The 18,967-nt window shown below is 42.9% G+C and overlaps 1 protein-coding gene across 1 annotated transcript in view; it reads left to right on the top strand.

Moving 5' to 3' along the window:
* The first annotated feature begins 3,277 nt into the window (after nt 1-3,277).
* The window catches only part of PPA1 (inorganic pyrophosphatase 1), a 36,173-nt gene continuing 20,483 nt past the window's right edge, over nt 3,278-18,967 (top strand). Inside the window, exons 1-2 of the mRNA XM_004769526.2 lie at nt 3,278-3,466; nt 6,288-6,346. Coding sequence (XP_004769583.2) covers nt 3,403-3,466; nt 6,288-6,346 — 123 coding nt within the window. The 5' untranslated portion in view covers nt 3,278-3,402. The remainder of the gene's footprint in view (nt 3,467-6,287; nt 6,347-18,967) is intronic.

The raw sequence follows: 18,967 nt of genomic DNA, 5'->3' as shown, positions 1-18,967 counted from the left end.
CTCTGGGATCATGACCTGAGCCAAATGCAGACGCTTAACTGACTGAGCCACCCAGGTGCCCCAAGACCATGTCTTTCTAAATGCTACATCCCTACCACCTAGCAGAGACCACAATAAGTATTAAATAAAACATAGCTGTAAATTTGAAGATTTTCTTGTTGACACTGAAACAAGTGTCTAGTTGACACCAAATATCTACATGAGATAATCTAGGGGGAGGGTCCCTCTAGAGACAGAGAACAGAAGTAAGAAAGATATGCTGATTAAGTTGAAGAGGTGAAGACAATGCTAAGGGGGAGAATGAGAAATGAGCAGCCAGAAAAGGAGCAGAAATGTCAGAAGAGAATGTGGTCATAAGCCAAAGAAGAAAGAACACTGGAAAATTAGAAGCACCCACCAGAGTCAGTCACAGCAAAGAGGACAGGATACAGACTGAAAAGAAGTGCCACTGGAGTTGTTACAGAGCAATAAAGATAATATTTGGCAGAAGCTGGGTTTATCCTTTGTCAAACTACTATACGTAAGAAGGTATTGTCTGCTTCCTTTTCATTAATTCCTCTATCCATTAGCCCAGCAAAGACTTAATAAACATCTCCTCTTGGCCAGGTCCTGTGCTAGCCCCCAGGGACACACGAGAAACTGAACAACTTTCACTTGAGCCCATGGATCTTACCCCCACTGCCTGCAAGGGAAAGTTCTAAAGCACTGACATGGATATCAGCTCCAATAAAACACCAAGCTAGGGCGTGGTGTTTTATTGGAGTTGATATCCATGGGCTTTCCTAACACACGGGATGAAATAAAAAATGGTGTGCAAGTCCAGAGGTTGGCAAGAGTTTGTTATCTTGCTCTGAGCTGGCAGGAGGCAACGGGGAAAGTGTCCGTAGAACACAATTGCATCATTTCCATCTGTTTGTTAAGTTAGTCACAGATACGATTCTGGGTTTTTCCCGAAGTCTAGTTCCTGTGCTCAAAGGCAGAAGACTGATAGAGCAACTTAATCCAAAGATCATCCCCTTAAGAAACTCCCTGAACTTAATCCTACTTAGTGTTCACTCTGCAGAGATTCCTTTAATTTCCAGTATACATTGTATTCTGACTAAATTCCTACTCGACTCTTTTTGCCTGTCCTGTATTCCAACTGGAGTACAACAGTGTGGTGTACTGTTCAAAAGGTCAGTGAGTCATGGCTTTCTGAAAATTAATGGTAGTAGACTGGATGGAGACAAGGGAGGAACACTCTTTGTAACTCTTTAGGAAATTATCTTACTAGGTTTTCATTTCTACAGGGGCCATCTCATTTTCCATAGTAGACATGGCTTTGAAACAGAAAAGTTTAAGTCAAAATGAATTTTTTTTTTTTTTTAGATTTTATTTATTTATGGCAGAGACGCGGAGAGAGAGGGAACACAAGTCAGGGAGTAGGAGAAGGAGAAGCAGGCTCCCCACTGAGCAGGGAGCCCAGTGTGGGCCTGGATCCTAGGACGCTGGGATCATTACCTAAGCTGAATGCAGCTGCTTAACGACTGAGCCACCCACGTGCCCCCAAAATGTCTTTTAAGTGTATTATCTTTGGGGCACGTAGGTGGCTCAGTTGGTTTAGTGTCCAACTCTTGATTTCAGTTCAGGTCATGATCTCAGGATCCTGGGATCCAGCCCTGCCTTGGGTTCTGCAGAACTCAGGGGGGGATCTGCTTGAGGATGTTCTCTCTTCCTCTGCGCCCCACCCCACTCACACACACTCTCTGTCTCTCAAAAATAAATCAATATATCTTAAAAAAAAAAAAGGGGCATATAACTTTAATGCCCCAGAAAAACAAGATCTTTTAAAGGAACCCAGCCCATCGAACTAGGCATTCTTTGAAATATTCATTATTACATAATCGAATTAGTGAATAATCAGTTCCTAATTTATAATTCAGATTTTGAAGTACACTTAATTTTTTTTAAAGACTTTATTTATTTATGAGAGAGCGCAATCCAGAAAGAGCAGGAGCAGGGGGAAGGGTAGAGGGAGAAGCAGACCCCCTGCTGAGCAGGGAACGGGGTGCAGGGCTCCACTCCAGGACCCCAGGATCATGATGACCTGAGCTCAAGGCAGACACCTAATCTATGGAGCCACCCAGTCGCTCCTGAAATACACTTTAAAAGTATGTGTATAGGAGTGCGGAAGTAAGTGAATCAATTAACCGACCACAGCCTCAATCAGACTTTAGTTGTTGGGGTCTGGCCTGACTCAATAAAACACATGCTGAAAAACAAGCCCTGAGGAACTTACGCCTGAGAGAAATGTGCTCAAGGGCCTCTGAGCGCATGCTCGGACCTTCCCAACGCTTAGAACTGAAAAGCCCCCTGGGATCTGGGGTGAGTTGAGCAAGGAGGGGCCACAGTGACTCTTCCTTCACTGGGGAGGGTAGAAATAACAAGTCATACTTCCATAGTGTTTACAACGAGCCAGACTCTTCCTCAAACTTTAATTAAAAAAAAAAAGATTTTATTTATTTATTTGGCAGAGAGAGAGGGAACACGAGCAGGGGGAGCAGGAGAGGGAGAAGCAGGCTCCCCATTGAGCAGGGAGCAGGATGCCCGGACTCCATCTGAGTACCCAGGGATCATGACCTGAGCTGAAGGCAGATGCTTAAGGTACTTAGCCACCCAGGTGCCCCTTCCTCAAACTCTTGACACGCATCAACTCAGTTAATCATCCCCCAAGCCCGTATAGTTACCATTTCTATCTCCATTTACCAAGATGAGAAAGTGAGTTAGAAAGGTTGGCAGCAATTTGCCCGCTGTCTTACACTAGGAAGTGGTAGAGCCGGTTACTCACCAGGAAGCCATTGTGGGGTGGGGGTGGGGTCAGTAATACACCTCAAGTTCGAAAAACTGCACACTTTTAAGTTCAAAGGCAGGACCCGCCCGATGACACATGTGATTTCGGAAATCTTTTGACACAAGGAATTACTCGGGGTGGGGGTGGTGGGGTGTAGGTGGGGTGTAGAGAGTTCCCTGTGTGCACGGTGGGGGAGAGGTTGCCGGTCAGTTCCTAGCTGGCGCAAGCTCTCGTCCTCTGTCAGAGTCCCCGAGCACTCGGGGCGGTGGCAGTACACAGGCAGAGCCAGAGTTCGCCGCCAGCCACGTGGCCCAGCCTGAGAGCTAGGGGGCTGTCCCGCGAGGGCGGGCCCGGGAGGAGGGGCTGGGGCGAGAGGACGCGCGGGCCGGGCGGAGTGCGCCTGCGCGGGGCGTGGGCCGGGCGGTGGGGGGTGGGGTGGCCGCTTAAAGCAGTTCCCCGCCCCGCTTTCGGGGCCAGTCTCCGCGGTGCGCAGGCGCGGAGCTTTCTCCTTGTCAGTCGGCGCCGCGTGCGGGCTAGTGGCTCTGTGGTGGCGGCGGCTAGTTAGCGGCACCATGAGCGGCTTCAGCAGCGAGGAGCGCGCCGCGCCCTTCACCCTCGAGTACCGAGTCTTTCTCAGTGAGTGTCGGTGGCCCACGGCCCCTCCCCTCCCGCCAACCCATTCATTCCCGGGCCTCGCCTCGCCTCCTACCCGGAGCCTGCGGCCCGCGCTCCGCCCCTCGTCCCGGACGCGGGCAGGGTTGCGCGGGCTGCCCGGGGCCTGGGCCGGCCCTCCGGTTTCACACGTCGCGCTGGCAGACGGGACGGCGGGGCTCGGCGTTCCTCTTTCCCACGCGCTGTGGGAGCCGACCCCGGGCCGGGCTAGTTCTGCAGGTGACCTGCTCGGGCGGGCACCGTCTGATGGGAAAGGAAACCACCAAGTCACCTTAGAAGGCTGTCTGGGGGTAAACTAATCCTCGGAAGAGGATTGCTTGATTTGGAGGAACTGGGGCGGGGTGGATGACTCCCTGAGGACCTTAATTCCTGAACTGTAGCTCAGCTTGTGGGCATCCAGCAGGGTCCAATGCAACCCTGCGTTCTGCAGACGGGGAAACTGGGGCCGGGATCCGAGCGGTCAGTGGAGGAGCGAACCGATCCCCCACGGTAGCGCTCCTGCCCTTCGCGCCGGGCTGTCCCCGGTAGCACAGATGCTGGGAAGGCGCCTTGTGATACAGAAAACTGTTCCCTTCAAGTCAAACAGGTGACGTCAGTCTGGGAAGCACGAGTGAGAAAGTGCCAAGTTTTTGCCCCTGGGCAGGGAATCGGCATCTGAGGGGGACCCACCCCAAGTCCGCACCTGGAGCTGCGCTTAGAGCCCAGCGCGCTGCGGGCTGGCTGAGCTCCGCTTTCCCTGGCGCACGACCTTTTTTGTCTTGCAGGTGGAGGAAAGCTACCTCGGGGTTATCTTTATCTTTTACCCCCTCTCCCCCCAACGCCCCGCCAAGCTTCTAGGAACAGATTATTGGAGACAACGGAGGCGTTCGAAAATGTGTCACCAAAGGCGTTTCTGTTTTAACTGTAAACAGTTTACTCGGGAGGAAACGGGCAGGTGCAGAGAAGTCTGCGTGTGGTGTGTGAAGGGTAGGAAAGAGCCGGATCGAGGGGGATGAAAGGGATTACGGAGAGAATGAGCAAAGCTCCTAGCAAAAAGTAACCAGCTGTGGGAGGAGCAAGAAAGTAAACTCAAGTTTACGCAGTAGCTGAAGGTTACCATGTAAAATCCAGGAAGGGTGGGACTCTCCATTTTATTTAATTTAAATAAGGAGTTGATTAAGGGCAGTGTGGGAACTTTTGACGAATAATTCACTGAACTGTTTTTCCTGGATTTAGTGTTGGCTCTGGAATTGCTCCGTAAGAGGGATTTAGAGAGGTGACCCTAGAGTTTGAAGGTGGAGGGATGATTGGGGAATTGTCTTCAAACAGTATTAAAACAGTAGTTTTTAGGGGCGCCTGTGTGGCTTAGTGGGTTAAAGCCTCTGCCTTCGGCTCAGGTCATGATCCCAGCTTCCTGGGATGGAGTCGCATCCGGCTCTCTGCTCAGTGGGGAGCCGGCTTCCCTCCCTTTCTCTCTGCCTGCCTGTCTGCTTAATTGTGATCGGGCTCTCTCTGTCAAATACATAAATAAAACTTAAAAAAAAAACTAGTAGATTTTACTTAGGTTATGTAATGGTCATATTTGATGGCCATTATGGAAGACCATAGCCATTCCTTGACTTTGGCACTGGCTAAAGTAACTTTTTATCAGATAGAATTCTCTGGGACTTAAGACATAACAATAAATAGAAACAACTCTGTAATTACATAATTGTAAGGGTTTTTTAAAATCACAGATTTCTTAGCACCCTTCCTTAGAGGATTTTTTTTTTTTTTTTACCTCTGTAATGTTACATTTGCCAGACTCTTTAAAATTGATAGTGGAAGGCACCTGGGTGGCTCATTTGGTTAAGCATCTACCTTCTGATGGGGTTGTAATCCCCCCCCCCCCACCATGGGTCCTGGAATCAAGCCACATGGGGCTCTGCAGGGAGCCAGCTTCTCTCTACCTGCTGCTCCCTCTGCCTGTGCTAGGGTGCGCTCTCGCTCTCTGTCAAATAGATAAAATCTTAAAAACAGAAACAAAAACAAGACCCCAAAGAAACAAAACCTGATAGTGGATAGGATTGCAGAGTCACCAGTGACTCTGAAGGGGGGTCTTTGCTATTCCACCTTGGTTTTTAAATATGAAGGGATATTGTATGGACTGACCCTTAGGTTTCTTAAAGAATAGTAAGGAAGTTTTGAAATTACTTTTTGGACATGATAGTTAAATCTTTAGAATATAGAAATTACCTGTGAAAGTGTTGTTGGAACTTGGTTGTCCTTAAGAAATACAATAATCTAACATGGCTCCTGGAACATTACTTAAGACAGTGGGGTTTTATAATTCCCCAAGTTCCCCCCAAGCCCAGTTATTTCATTAGTTCTGTAAAGTGTTAACTGATGTAAGATCAGTCTAGTACAATTTGATCCCCTTTTATATCCCAGTCACTGCTAGACTCTGGGGATATAAAATAATATAAGGCAGCCCCTGCCCTCATTGTAGAGGCTCGTATCTGTTAGACACCTAAGGAAAGCATAGGATGAAAACTCCAGTCTTGGAGAGGTTAGGAAGGTAAAGTATACAACCAGTTTTTCTGGTGTGGGAATAAAAAATGTCCACGTCATCTTCTGGTGAATGGTGTTGATAATGGAGGGAAGCTCTGCAAGTGTGTGCCGGGGGGGGGGGTATCTTTTTTTTCAATTTTATTGTAAACCTAAAATTACTCTAAAAGATTAAATATTTTTAAAAATGTGTACTTAATGCATCTGGAAATACAGTTAACAAAAAATTAGTAATAACTTTTTCTAATTCATTTTGCAGAAAATGAAAAAGGACAATATATATCTCCATTTCATGATGTTCCAATTTATGCAGATAAGGTAAGATGTCCTCATTTAAACATAGTCTCTTGACTCAGATCAGTTAGTTCATATGAATTTTCATATAGGTCTTAATAAAAGCTTAAAATGCCTCATTGTGCTGTGAGTTAAAGGTACATTGACTGAATAAGAAGTCAGTCTTAATTCCAGATTATTTGGCTAAAGAAGCAACTATAAATTGGGGAAGGAATAGAGGAACAGACACAAGCTGCCTTGGTTTAGGAGCACCTGGGTGGCTTAGTTGGTCAGGTGGCCGGCTTTTGGTTTCTGTTCAGGTCACGATCTCAGGGTCCTGGGATCAAGCCCTGCATTGGTGGGCGGGGGTGGGTGTGTGTGGGGGTGGTGTGTGTGTGTGTGTGTGAGTGTGCACGCGCTCAGCAGGGAGCCTGCTTCCCTCTCCCTCTAGCAAAAATAAGCTAGAGTATTCAGTGACTACAGGAAAATTCAGTAATTTTAATGGGTTGGTAGAGTTAACATGCATAGTGTTAATAAAAGTTAAGTCTATGGGTTTTTTTTCCTTTTTCTTCCTTTTTTTTTTAAAAGAGAGAGAGTTGGTATGCAAGTGGGAGAGGGTGGGAAGAGGCAGAGGGAGTAGGAGAGAGAATCTTAAGGAGGTTCCACGCCTAGTGTGGAGCCTACTGCGGGGCTCCATTTCACGACCCTGAGATCATGACCTGAGCCAAAATCAAGAGTTGGATGCTTAACCAACTGAGCCACACAGGGCACCAGGTCTACAGACTTTAAAAAGAGAGGTCTGTTCCTGTGCTCACCAGTGAGCTGAAGAAACCGCACAAATTTACCACAAATTGGTAAGAATCTTACTTTGCTAGGAAAAAATGTCTACAACTATATATTCCAGTTTTTGTGATCCTTTGGAGGTAGAATTGCTAGTGGCTCTTTCTGTTTTTATTTTCATTTTGCCTTTTTGTATTTTCTAGTCTTTTTACAAAGAGTGTGCATTATTTGTACAAATTTAACTATTTTGTTTTCATTCATAGCTTTAGAAGCCTTCGCAATAGTAGAAGACTGTAGTATATTTAGGAACCAACACAAAGACAAATGTCTGCTTCCTTTTCACACCTTTAAAAATTCTGGGGGGGGCACCCAGATAGCTCAGTCTGTGCTACATGCGACTCTTGATCTCAGATTGTAAGTTTGAGCCTCACATTGGGTGTGAGTTTTTTTTATTAATGACCTCATGATGATGGAGTTTAAATGGTGCAGGGGCACCTGGGTGGCTCAGTTGTTAAGAGTCTGCCTTCGGCTTGGGTCCTGATCTTTTGGATCCTGGGATCGAATCCCTCATCAGGCTCCCAGCTCTGCGGGAAGACTGTTTCTCCCTCTTCCTTGCCTTGTGCTTGTGTTCCTTCTCTCGTGGTGTGTGTGTCTCTCTATCAAATAAATAAAATCTTAAAAAAAAAGAAAGAAAGTAAACGGTGCAGACCCAGGGGTCCCTGCTGAGCACGGCTCCCACACCCCTGAGGGTGGGCCCCTACTGACTGCCCAGCCCTCAGTCTAGCTGAAGCCTTCTGCTGCGGCTCATCCTGGAGACCCCGGGCCTCCCACACTTCGCAGAAGAACAAATTGCAACCCAGACCCCAGCCAGAAAGCCTGGGATCCTAGAAGCCGCACATCACCAGTAGAGGAGGGAGAGAGAATTGGCAACAACATCCAGAACCTGAGTGAGAAGTGGAGGGGCGGGCTATTGTGTTTTTTTGTTGTGGTGGCATTTTATTAAATTTTTCCTTTTCTTTTCCTACTTACTTTGATGAACACCGTCCCTAGCTGCCCTGGCCTGTGCTCCTGTCAGGTGTGTCTGGTGGGGAGGTGCCCAGCACCCCCAAGACTTTAGGGTTTCTGATTGTATAATCATATATTTTCTGTTTGGGTCTAGTTTAGACCAAACTCACGTGGTGCTTCTGAGGAACCTGCCTGAGCTGGGCTCCTCCTGGAGACAGTGGAGCGCATAGCTGGAGGCCAATTATGTGCCACAGTTACGGAGGGACCTCTAATTGGCTTGGTTTTCCTGTGGGATTCTGAAAGTTGTACTTATTCAGAAACTAATTTGTTACATCTGATTTCCCGGGAGTTGATACGAACTGCAGGATCCTTCCTCTTGAACTGGCATTATTTGGTTGGCTTGATTATCTGTCTGGTGTATAATTAATACATATATATATATGTATATATATACATATATATATATCAAAGTACTTTACAGTAACCTCTCATGCCATTTTGAGTAGTTAAGCGGTATAAAATGATGACTGAAAGTTTATTGATAGTATCTTGACATATAGATGTGCTAAGGAAGAAAAATATTTTCTTGACACAGAGTTGGGTTTTTTGTGTGTTTGTGTCTTAGTCTGGGCTGCTGTGGCAAAATACTGAAGACTAGATGAAAACTAGATAGCTTAACCACAGCAGGAATTATTGCTAACAGTTGTGGAGCCGGTAGGTCTGCGATCAGGGTGCAAACATGGTTGGGTGAGGGCCCTCTTCTGGTCCTGGACTTGGAGCTATGTACTTACGTGGAAGAAGGGGCCAGGGATCTCTCTGGAGCCTCTTCTATAAGGCACTAACCCCACTCATGAGGGCTCCAGCCTCATATCTTAAACACTTCCCAAAGGTCCCACCTACTGTACAATCACCATTGAGGGTTAGGATTTCAGCAAATGAATTTTGCAAGGGATACAGACATTCAAAATAGCTATAAGAAACTGGACAATATTCTAGCCAGTGGTCATGTGCTTCTCGCAGTTGCGATGCTTAGTTTTTCCAAAATAGGACACAGAGACTGCATTTTGGTGCTGTGTAAAACATCTTCACTCAGATTATTTTGCGACTCGTTAAAGTCTTTTTTTTTTTTTTTAAGATTTTATTTATTTATTTGACAGAGAGAGATCACAGGTAGGTAGAGAGACTGGCAGAGAGAGAGAGAGCGCGAGTGGGAAGCAGGCTCCCTGCTGAGCAGAGAACCCGATGTGGGACTCGGATCCCAGGACCCTGAGATCATGACCCGAGCCAAAGGCAGCGGCTTAACCCACTGAGCCACCCTGGGGCCCCACGACTCGTTAAAGTCTTTGTGGGACTGATTGTGGCGATAACATGGGATTGCTCAATGAAGACTCAGCCTTTGCACCACTCTGGGCTGGCTCAAAAGCACAAGCTCTTGCAACAACTCTGGATTTCACCAGTGGTCCAGACCTCAGTGACCCTCAGCACGTGAGATTCTTGTCTGAGAAGCAGGAAAGAGTTCTTTTGTTTTGTTTATGAGGAAGTTTATACAAAACACAAAGAAGGGTGTGGCATACAAATTATTTTGGATTATAGCCTAAATAAAAGATCTGATTAATTCCATTGGTTAGAGAAGAGTGTGATTTTTTTTTTTTTAATGCCAGTGTGATTAAGTTTATGTAAATACATTTTTATGTGTGTGGCTGTAGACTTTATCTCTAATATGGTCAGTCATTTGAGGAATGATGATGAGAGAATGTACCTTTGAGACAACTCTGTCAGCTCTACAGGAAAAATGCCCGAAGGCTTATATTGGGAGCATATGTAAACATGGAACTATGTTTCTTTTTTCCTCTTCTAAAAGAAAATCAAGCTTATAATACGTTGATGCTTCAGAAATTTAACAGAATTTTTTTGTAGTTGTGTATCATTCTCTCTTTTTTAAAAATTTTATTTATTTATATGAAAGAGTGTGAGAGAGCATAAGCAGGGGGTGTGACAGAGGAAGAGGGAAAAGCAGGCTCCCCACTGAGCAGGGAGCCTGACAAGGGGCTCCATCTCAGGACCCCAGGATCATAACCTGAGCAAAAGGCAGATGCTTAACTGACTGAGCCACCAAGGCACCATCTTTTTTTATCTTTTTTAAAGATTTTACTTTGGGGGCACCTAGGCAGCTCAGTCGTTAAGCATCTCCCGTTGGCTGGGTCATGATCCCAGGATCTTGGCATCGAGTCCTGCATCAGGTTTCTCTGCTCAGCGGGGAAGCCTGCTTCCCCTCTCCCTCTCCCCCTGGTTGTGTTCCCTCTCTCACGGTCTCTTTGTCAAATTTAAGTAAAAATCTTAAAAAAAAAAAATTATTTTTAAGCAATCTCTACATCCAACGTGGGGCTTGAATTCACAACCCCGAGACCCCGAGATCAAGAGTCACATGCTCTACCACCTGAGCCAGCCAGGCGCCCTTGCAGTTATCATTCTTAACTTTCTAGAGAAATCTTTAGAGGTGATATACTCAAGTGGATTCTTTGTGGATAACTCACTTCCTTACAGGATTTGTATTGTTTTGAATTTTCTATTCCTTTTTATAGAGAGCTTCTTAAATGGAAATTTTTTAAATGTCACTGAATTAGTAATTTCAATATTGTTTTCTTCCTTAACTTTGTATGTATATGGAATGGGTTTTCTGGATTTTTGTTTTGTTCTGTTTATCTTTTGGTTTCATGTTTTCTAAACCAAAGTTATAACTGGGAACAGATGAAAACTGATGGTAATTAAACTTAATTGGCATGTTATGGGCGCCTGGGTGGCTCAATTGGTTAAGCAACTGCCTTTGGTTTAGGTCATAATCCCAGGGTCCTGGGATGGAGCCCCATGTCGGGCTTCTTGCTCAGCGGGTAGCCTGCTTCTCCCTTTCCCTCTGCCTCCTACTCTGCCAGCTTGTGCTCTCTGTCAAATAACTAACTAAAATTTTAAAAAAATTTAAAAAAAACCTTAATCGGCATGTCATAACTGAGAATAAGCTGCTATCTCCTGCCCCACCCCTGCCCCAGTGAGCTTGCAGGTGACTAAATTTTGAAAACAGATATTCTAACCATAATCTCTGTGGTCTGTCAACTTTGTCAAAAAGGTAAAGTTGGGATGGATGATTAGGTATGTGTATAACATACAGCCACAATGCCTGGCTTTATAGGAAAGTCTCAGTAAACAATAACCAAACAAAATGGTTATTTCTTTAGCCTTTCAGAGCTTTATTTTATAGAGTAAAAATTACTGAATCGGGAATAAGGAATGTAGATATTAGTCCTGGTTTTGCTACTAACTGGCTTTACGATATTGAGCAGGTTACTTCCCCCCTGTGTAGTGTTGGTGGTGTTTTTAGATTACATTCTGTACTGATGTCCCGTGATTCTGTGTGTATGGATTATTGATGAAGCCTTATTTAAGATCGTTGTTGAGGCTCCTGGGTGCCTCAGTTGGTTAAGTGATGGTCTTCAGCTCAGTACAGGATCCTGGAGCCCCAGGATTAAGCACCTAATTGGGTTCCCTGCTCAGCAGAGAGCCCGCTTCTCCCTCTGCCCCTCAGTTCGCTTGTGCTCTCTCACAAATAAATAAATTCTTAAAAAAAGATCACTGTGGGGGGAAAAAAAGGTCAAAAAATATTATTGTTACCGGGGCACCTGGATGGCTCAGTTGATTGAGCATCGCACTCTTCCTTTCCGGCTCCCATCGTGATCTCAGCGTCCTGGGATTGAGCACTGCCATGGGCTTTGTGCTCGGGGGGTGTCTGCTTGTCTCCCTTTCCTTCTTCCCTCTTAGGAGCACACCAGCATGCTCTTTCTCAAATAAATAAGTAAATCTTTAAAAAATATATATTGTTACTATTTGTCAAATGCTTCCTGTGGCTTAGGTACTATGCTAAAGCCTTTATGTGGATTATATCATTTAACCATCCTGTCATGTCATTCTCTGAGCTGGATTCTTTCATTAGCCCCATTGTCAAGGATCAGCAACTAGAATTTCTAAGTGACAGTGGTAGGCTTGAAACCCAGGCATTCTAACTCAGAACCTTTGTTTTTTTTTAATTAATTAATTAGTTAATTAATCAACTTGAGAAAGAACAAGTGAGCAAGCAGTTGGGGTAGGGGGCAGAGGGTGAGAGAAAAGCAGGTTCCCTGCTGAGCTGGGAGTCCTGGATCCTGATCTGAGCCCAAGGCAGAGAGTTTAACAGACTGAGCCATCCAGGCATCTCTCAGAAACCTGTAGTCTTTTTTTTTTTTTTTTTTAAGATATTTTTTATTTATTTGACAGAGAGAGAGAGAGGTCACAAGTAGAGAGGCAGGCAGAGAGAGAGGAGGAAGCAGACTCCCTGCTGAGCAGGGAGCCCGATGCGGGGCTCGATTCCAGGACCCTGGGATCATGACCTGAGCCGAAGGCAGAGGCTTTAACCCACTGAGCCACCCAGGTGCCCCAGAAACCTGTAGTCTTAACCACTGTTCTATATACTTCCTTGAATGATTATGGGTGTGTGGTGGATTTTACTTTGTGCCTTTTGTATTTTCCAAATTTCCTACAGTAAATATCTGTTTGACAATGCAGAAGAAAAGGTTTACTTTATTTAAGCTTAGAATTCAAAGGAAATGCATAAGAACTTTCTTCCTTTGGATAGGCTCTGAAGTCTTCCAGGCCCTGAAATGGCCAGGATGGATTTCTGAGGTTCTGTGAACTCTATGACACTACAATTTGGTATATATATGCATTTTTCTTGGGAGAGGTTCTGTGGTCAAAATTGTTAGTCATTGGGGCGCCCGGGTGGCTCAGTGGGTTAAGCCTCTGACTTCGGCTCAGGTCATAATCCCAGGGTCCTGGGATCGAACCTTGCATCTGGCTTTCTGCTCCCCACCCCCCTTCTCTCTCTGCCTGCCTCTCTGCCTCCTTGTGATCTCTGTCAAATAAATAAATAAAATCTTAAAAAAAAAAATGTTAGTCATTGAAAATCATAGAAAAGTTTGACAGCTGGAAATGCAGTCTTCTGCTTGATTTTATAAAAAGAAGAAAGTAAGTAGATTGTGGTTATAATATCTGTTTTTAAATTTTAGTTCTATTAATCAATTAATCAATCAATCTCTTTAATTAAAGTTCTCTTAAAGCTCATCTGAATGGGGGTGGATAGGATAGGAACTTAGTTATAACACATCAGTTAAGTGTTTTTTTTTAAAGATTTTATTTATTTGACAGAGCACAAGCAGAGGGAGCAGCAGGCAGAGAGGGGAGAGAAGCAGGCTCCCCACTAAGTAAGGAGCCTGAGCCTGATGCAGGCCTCTATCCCAGGACCCTGGAATCATGATCTGAGCCAAAGGCAGACACTTAACCAACTGAGCCACCTAGATGCCCCTCAAATAGACTTTTATCATTTGTCAATGAAATAATTAGAATCCATTTACTTTTTCTTTTTAAAAAATTAAAAATTTTTTTTCAGCTTTACTGAGGTAGGATTGACAAATAATCATGTGTTTACGGTATGCAGTGTGATGTTCTGATGTATATATACACTGTGAAATGATTCCCCCCAATCAAGCATACTGACCTCATCACTTCACATACTTAATTTCTCATGTGTGTTGAGAATACTTAAGATCTACTGTTTTAGTAGATTTCATTAAACCATGCTGTACATTAAGATCTCCAGAACTCAATCATCTCATAATGGAAAGTTTGCATCCTTTGATCAGCATTTCCCCTTTTCCTCTAGCCCCGGCAACCATCATTCTACTCTGTTTTTATGAGTTTAACTTTTTTAGATTTCACTTAAAAGTGAGATCAGACAGTATTTGTCTTTCTCTGATTTAATTCACTTAGCATAATGTCTTGCACGTTCATCCATGTAGTCACAGTGGCAGGATTTGGATTTCCTTCTCTTTTAAGCCTGAATAATGTTTGTATGTGTGCGTACACATGTATTTATGTATATATGCAACATCCGTTGACGGACACTTAATTTGTTTCTGTGTCTTCTGTGAATAATGCTGCAGTAAACATGGGAGTGCTCTTCAACATTATGATTTAATTTCTTTTGGATATATACCCAGAAATGGGATTGCTGGATCATGTGGTAGTTCTCTTTTTGGGGTTTTGAGGAACCGCCATACAGTTTTCCATAATGGCTGCATTTATTTATATTCCCACCAACGGTGCACAAGGAGGAATCCATTTATGTTTAATAGCTTAGAGTATATCCTGTAATCAAAAAAACAACTTTGAAAAAGCCTAAAACTAAGGGTTAAGAGCCATTGTCACTTGGGGAGCACTTAATAAGGTATAATATCCTTAGAAATGATGAAATCTGGTACCCCTTTAAAAAAAATTATTTATTTGACAGAGACAATGAGAGAGGGAGCACAAACAGGGGGAGCTGGAGAGGGAGAAGGAGACTCCTTGCTGAGCAGGGACCTCCCACCCCCCAATGCTCAATCCCAGGACTTTGGGATCATGACCTGACCTAAGCCACCCAGGCACCCCTGTTACACCTTTTCAAAAGCCCTTCCTGGGACTGGAACATTTCCTTATTCATTATGTGAGCTCTTCTGATAGGGATTTTATATCCCAAAATTATTCTAGAGGTTAAAAAAAAAAAAAAAGGTCAAGCTGCCCTTGTTTTTTATTAGCCTCTTGCGTGATGTCTAATCTCTAGATATATTTAGAAAAAAATCCTCTCTACCACCGTTTTCTGCCAATTTTATTGCAAAACAGAAAAATAAAAGGAAGGATGATGGAATCAGAGAGTGATTTTGTATTTCTTCCGGTATCTGACATTTACTTGATTCCTGAAAGTATCCAGAAAAAAACACGATGGGTCAACTTGAAAATGCTAATTTAAGCCACTTACGTAATTTTGCAATATAGCATGTCATGTTCAGTAGGCTTCAGATCCCGTGTTGGAAATAGATCATAAGTCATGAGGTGTTCAAAGGTCTCCCAGTAAAGACACATTTAACTTTACTACTAAGATTCAGAGATGGCATGTAATTAAGAGCATGTTCCCTATATGCACAAACTTCCTTTAGTAGTAATAGCCTACCAAAAAGCTATAGCCTGTTCATTAGTAAACAACTCATTAGACTACTCATTTGACCCACAAGAAAAATAACCAGTTTGGAGATGAAACGTATGGTTACCATACTACTGTAATATTCCTGTTTAATCAGTGAAATTAAAAGACTAATCAAGATATAGGTTACATTTCTTCTATTCCTAAAATGCTTCTGTTTAAAATCTTTTTGATTTAGGGGCACCTGGGTGGCTCAGTCGGTTAAGCATCTGTCTTTAGCTCAGGTCATGATCTCAGGGTCCTGGGATCAGAGTCTACATCAGGCTCCTTGCTCAGCAGGGGACCTGCTTCTCCTTCTCCCTCTGTCCCTCTGACTTGAGTGCGTGGGCAAGCGTGCATGCCCACCCGTGCTCTCTCTCTCTCTCTCTCACAAATAAATAAATAAATAAAATCTTTGGAAAAAATAAATCTTTTTTATTTAATGGAGTGATGTAATTAATTTTAGCCTTAAGTTTCTAATCTCCTTAGAGTCTGGACACCTTTAACATTGACATTCTTATTGGTGAAATGATCATAAACCTGGGAAATAAGACTGTTATGTGTTGACTTTCCAAAGTGACTTTGGGAAGTTAACACATAACTAAAGAGCTAAAACTATGGTTTGCCTTTCCTCTGCCTCCTACAGGCTTGTCAAAACCATCAAACTAGGGGTAGAGGTTAGTACCTTTTTCTTCCTTCCTCTGAAACTGTAAGGAGCTGAGAGCTTGATGCCAAAGCAGGGATTTAGAATCAGAGCATAATAAAGTGGAGAACAGAGTTCTGAGCAGCTCTAACAATGGGGATAATTAGCCCACAGACCCAGGATTGAGCTAAATCATAGTTGAAACCAGTTGGGATTAGAGAAAAAAGGCATGAATTTGTAACTGGGTGGTACAAAATATCCTAAGATCTTGTCTCAGTATTTTAAATGCATAAATGTTGGAAATGTAAGAATGCATGATTTTTTCCATTTGTTAATTATAAAATCCCCCAAAACATAAGATTGACCATCTTCAACATTGTTAAGTGTATAGTTCGGTGGTGTTGAGTACTTTCACATTGTTATGCAACCATCTCCACTCTTCATCTCCAGAATTCTCTTCGGTTGGCATAACTGAAACTCCCCCCACCCACACCCACACCCAGACTCCCTGGTAGCTATCCTTCTGCTTTCTGCCTCTATGAATTTGACTTCTTTAGATACCTCATATAAGTGGAATCATGTGGTATTTGTCCTTTCGTGCTGGCTTATTTCATTTATCATGTCCTCAAGACTCGGAGTGAATAGAATAAAAGCTCTTTTAACTCCCTAGAAGTCGGATCTCCAAATCAGGTTGTTCCTATGTGGAGGCCTCAGGCTGGGGACAGCTGGGGGGTGTCCATAAACCTGGGTGAGGGATTTAGCAGCACATTTTCAAGGGGTCATCCACATTATAGCATGTGTCAGAATTTTCTTCCATTTTTTTGGGTTGCTTCTACATTTTAGATACTGTGAATAATGCTGCAAGGTCATGGGTGTACAAAGACCTCTTCAAGACCCTGCTTTTGGTTCTTCTGGGTGTATACCCAGAGGTAGAATTGCCAGACTACATGGTAATTCTATTTTTAATTTTTTGGGGAACTGCTGTTTTCCACAGTGACTGTACCATTTTACATTTCTACCAACAGTGCACAGGAGTTCCAATTAGAATGCATAGTTTAACAGTAAAAGTGTTTCCAGGAATGGAGTAATTGGTTGAATTTCTTAAATTGCCCTGAAAGGCCTAAGGATCACTGGTCCCCTGAACAACTCCCTGAATTATAGCCATGGTATCTAGGAGAAATAAACTATTCTTTAGTAGTAGTTCCTGCTAAAGAATGAAGCTCCCGTTTTATATCAAAATACTTAAGTAACACCTCTGTTGTGATAATAATTGGAGAGAATAATTACTAAAAGCTATAAGCTCATTGCTTTTAAAAAATATATAGGAATTACTATGGCATCTCCATAAACATTCATTTTATAGACAGGATCCCTCACCTAGGTTTGTGGACACACCCCCACCCCAAAGCTGTTCCCAGCCTGAGGTCTTCACACAGAAACAACCCGATTTGGAGATCCAACTTTTAGGGAGTTAAAAAGAGCTTTTATTTTGTTCACCGCTAGTCTTCAATGCTTGGAAAAGTAGCAGAACAGTGGCACTCAATGATTCATTATTTGTTGAAAGAAAATGAATGAATCGGCTCTGAGGCTCTTTATAGGATACTCCTTGCTATTTTTTGGCCTAGCTAATTTCTAAAAAGCACCAAACCTTCAGACATTTGGAATTCTGTTTGCAGTAGAGTTATCTTACCATTTTCAGAAAGATATTTTCTTTCCTGTAATGTTGGTTCATCCTTTCTTTGTTGGTTCATTCTTTTCTTTGCCTGCTTGCTTCCATTGTAGTTACATAGGTTTGGAGTATTAGGTAATGTGGTTTTTGAGGATCTATACATACTTTTCATTTAATTCAATTAAAGTGCTTAATATAGTTACCAAATTTCAAATTCTTATATTTTATCTCTATTTGCTACTTTTTCACTTGAGATAATTTATTCACTTGATAATGTTTACTTTAAAAAAATTAACCAATCTCCTTGGTTTTTCCTTCTTAGTTACTCTTTTACGTGGTAACAGCTCCATCTTGTGAACCTTTAGGATATTGCTGTTGAAAACTGAAAAGTCCTGACTCATTCATAAATGCAAAGATCTTCCATTTTAATACCTGAGGAGTGGTACGAGATGGACATAGTTCTCGAAAACATATAGTGCGGAGAATGAAATTTAATCAAGGATTATGTCTACCTATGAACAATGTATTACTTTTTCTAAACCACGCAGTTAATTACTTTACAGGGATAGAGCGCTTAGACAGTCCTGGATTTAAAGATCTCTAATTTTTTGTGAGTTTTATGTTATATCAGGTAGGTGTTAAGAGGCTTGGAGCAGAAATGTGTGAAAAGCTTTAGTCTTCCCTGGTTTGACCCTGAGCTTACATAAGTGACAGAAGTTTTAGACCGTGAACTCTAGCTTTTCTGTTTGATTAAAAGGAACAGCAGGATAATTACTGGCTTAAAACCGTTGACTTACTTCCTTGCAGTTTACCAGTATGCTTTTCTTCCTTCCTTTCTTTCTTTTTTTTTTAAAGATTTTATTTATTTATTTATTTGATAGAGAGCAGGAGTGAACACAAGCAGGGGGAAAGAGAGAAGCAGACTCTCTGCTGAGCAGGGAGCCCAACCTGGGGCTAATCATGGCCTGAGGTGAAGGCAGTCGCTTAACCTACTGAGCCACCCAGGCGCCTCTCAGTCCCTGTTTTTGATGTGAGGTAGCAGAGAAGTAATCCTAAGAAGTGTGTAGCTAAGTGATTTTCATTTGAAGTCCACTTGTAAAAATGTACATATTATAAAAGAACAATTGCAGATTTGGCTTCATATGTGCCTTTTGCAGAAGCTTGTAAACAGAAAAACTGCATTTAAAGTTTTATTCCTTGGTGAAAATAATTTTCTGACCATTTAGAGCTTGATTTAAGGCTATAAACTAATTACAGTAGAACTACTATGGGTTAAAATATTTTTGGAACTTTAATGTGCTCTTCAATGTCAAATTTCTTGTCTTTTTGAGGAATACTTGATTTTTTAAAAAACATTTAAGTTGGGAGAAAAATGTGGGTAATCAAGTTGATTGACTTTGTATGAGGCTAAAACTAAAGTATGACAAAGTAATTAAATGGACTTGGGGTTTATCTTACAAACTGCCTCTGAAGTCAGAGTTCCAGAAGCAT

The sequence above is a fragment of the Mustela putorius genome, unplaced genomic scaffold, assembly GCF_011764305.1.
Source record: "Mustela putorius furo isolate JIRA1106 unplaced genomic scaffold, ASM1176430v1.1 tig00000698_pilon_pilon_pilon, whole genome shotgun sequence".
NCBI classification, from domain to species: Eukaryota; Metazoa; Chordata; class Mammalia; order Carnivora; family Mustelidae; genus Mustela; species Mustela putorius.
This window is presented reverse-complemented; position numbering and strand designations above follow the sequence as displayed.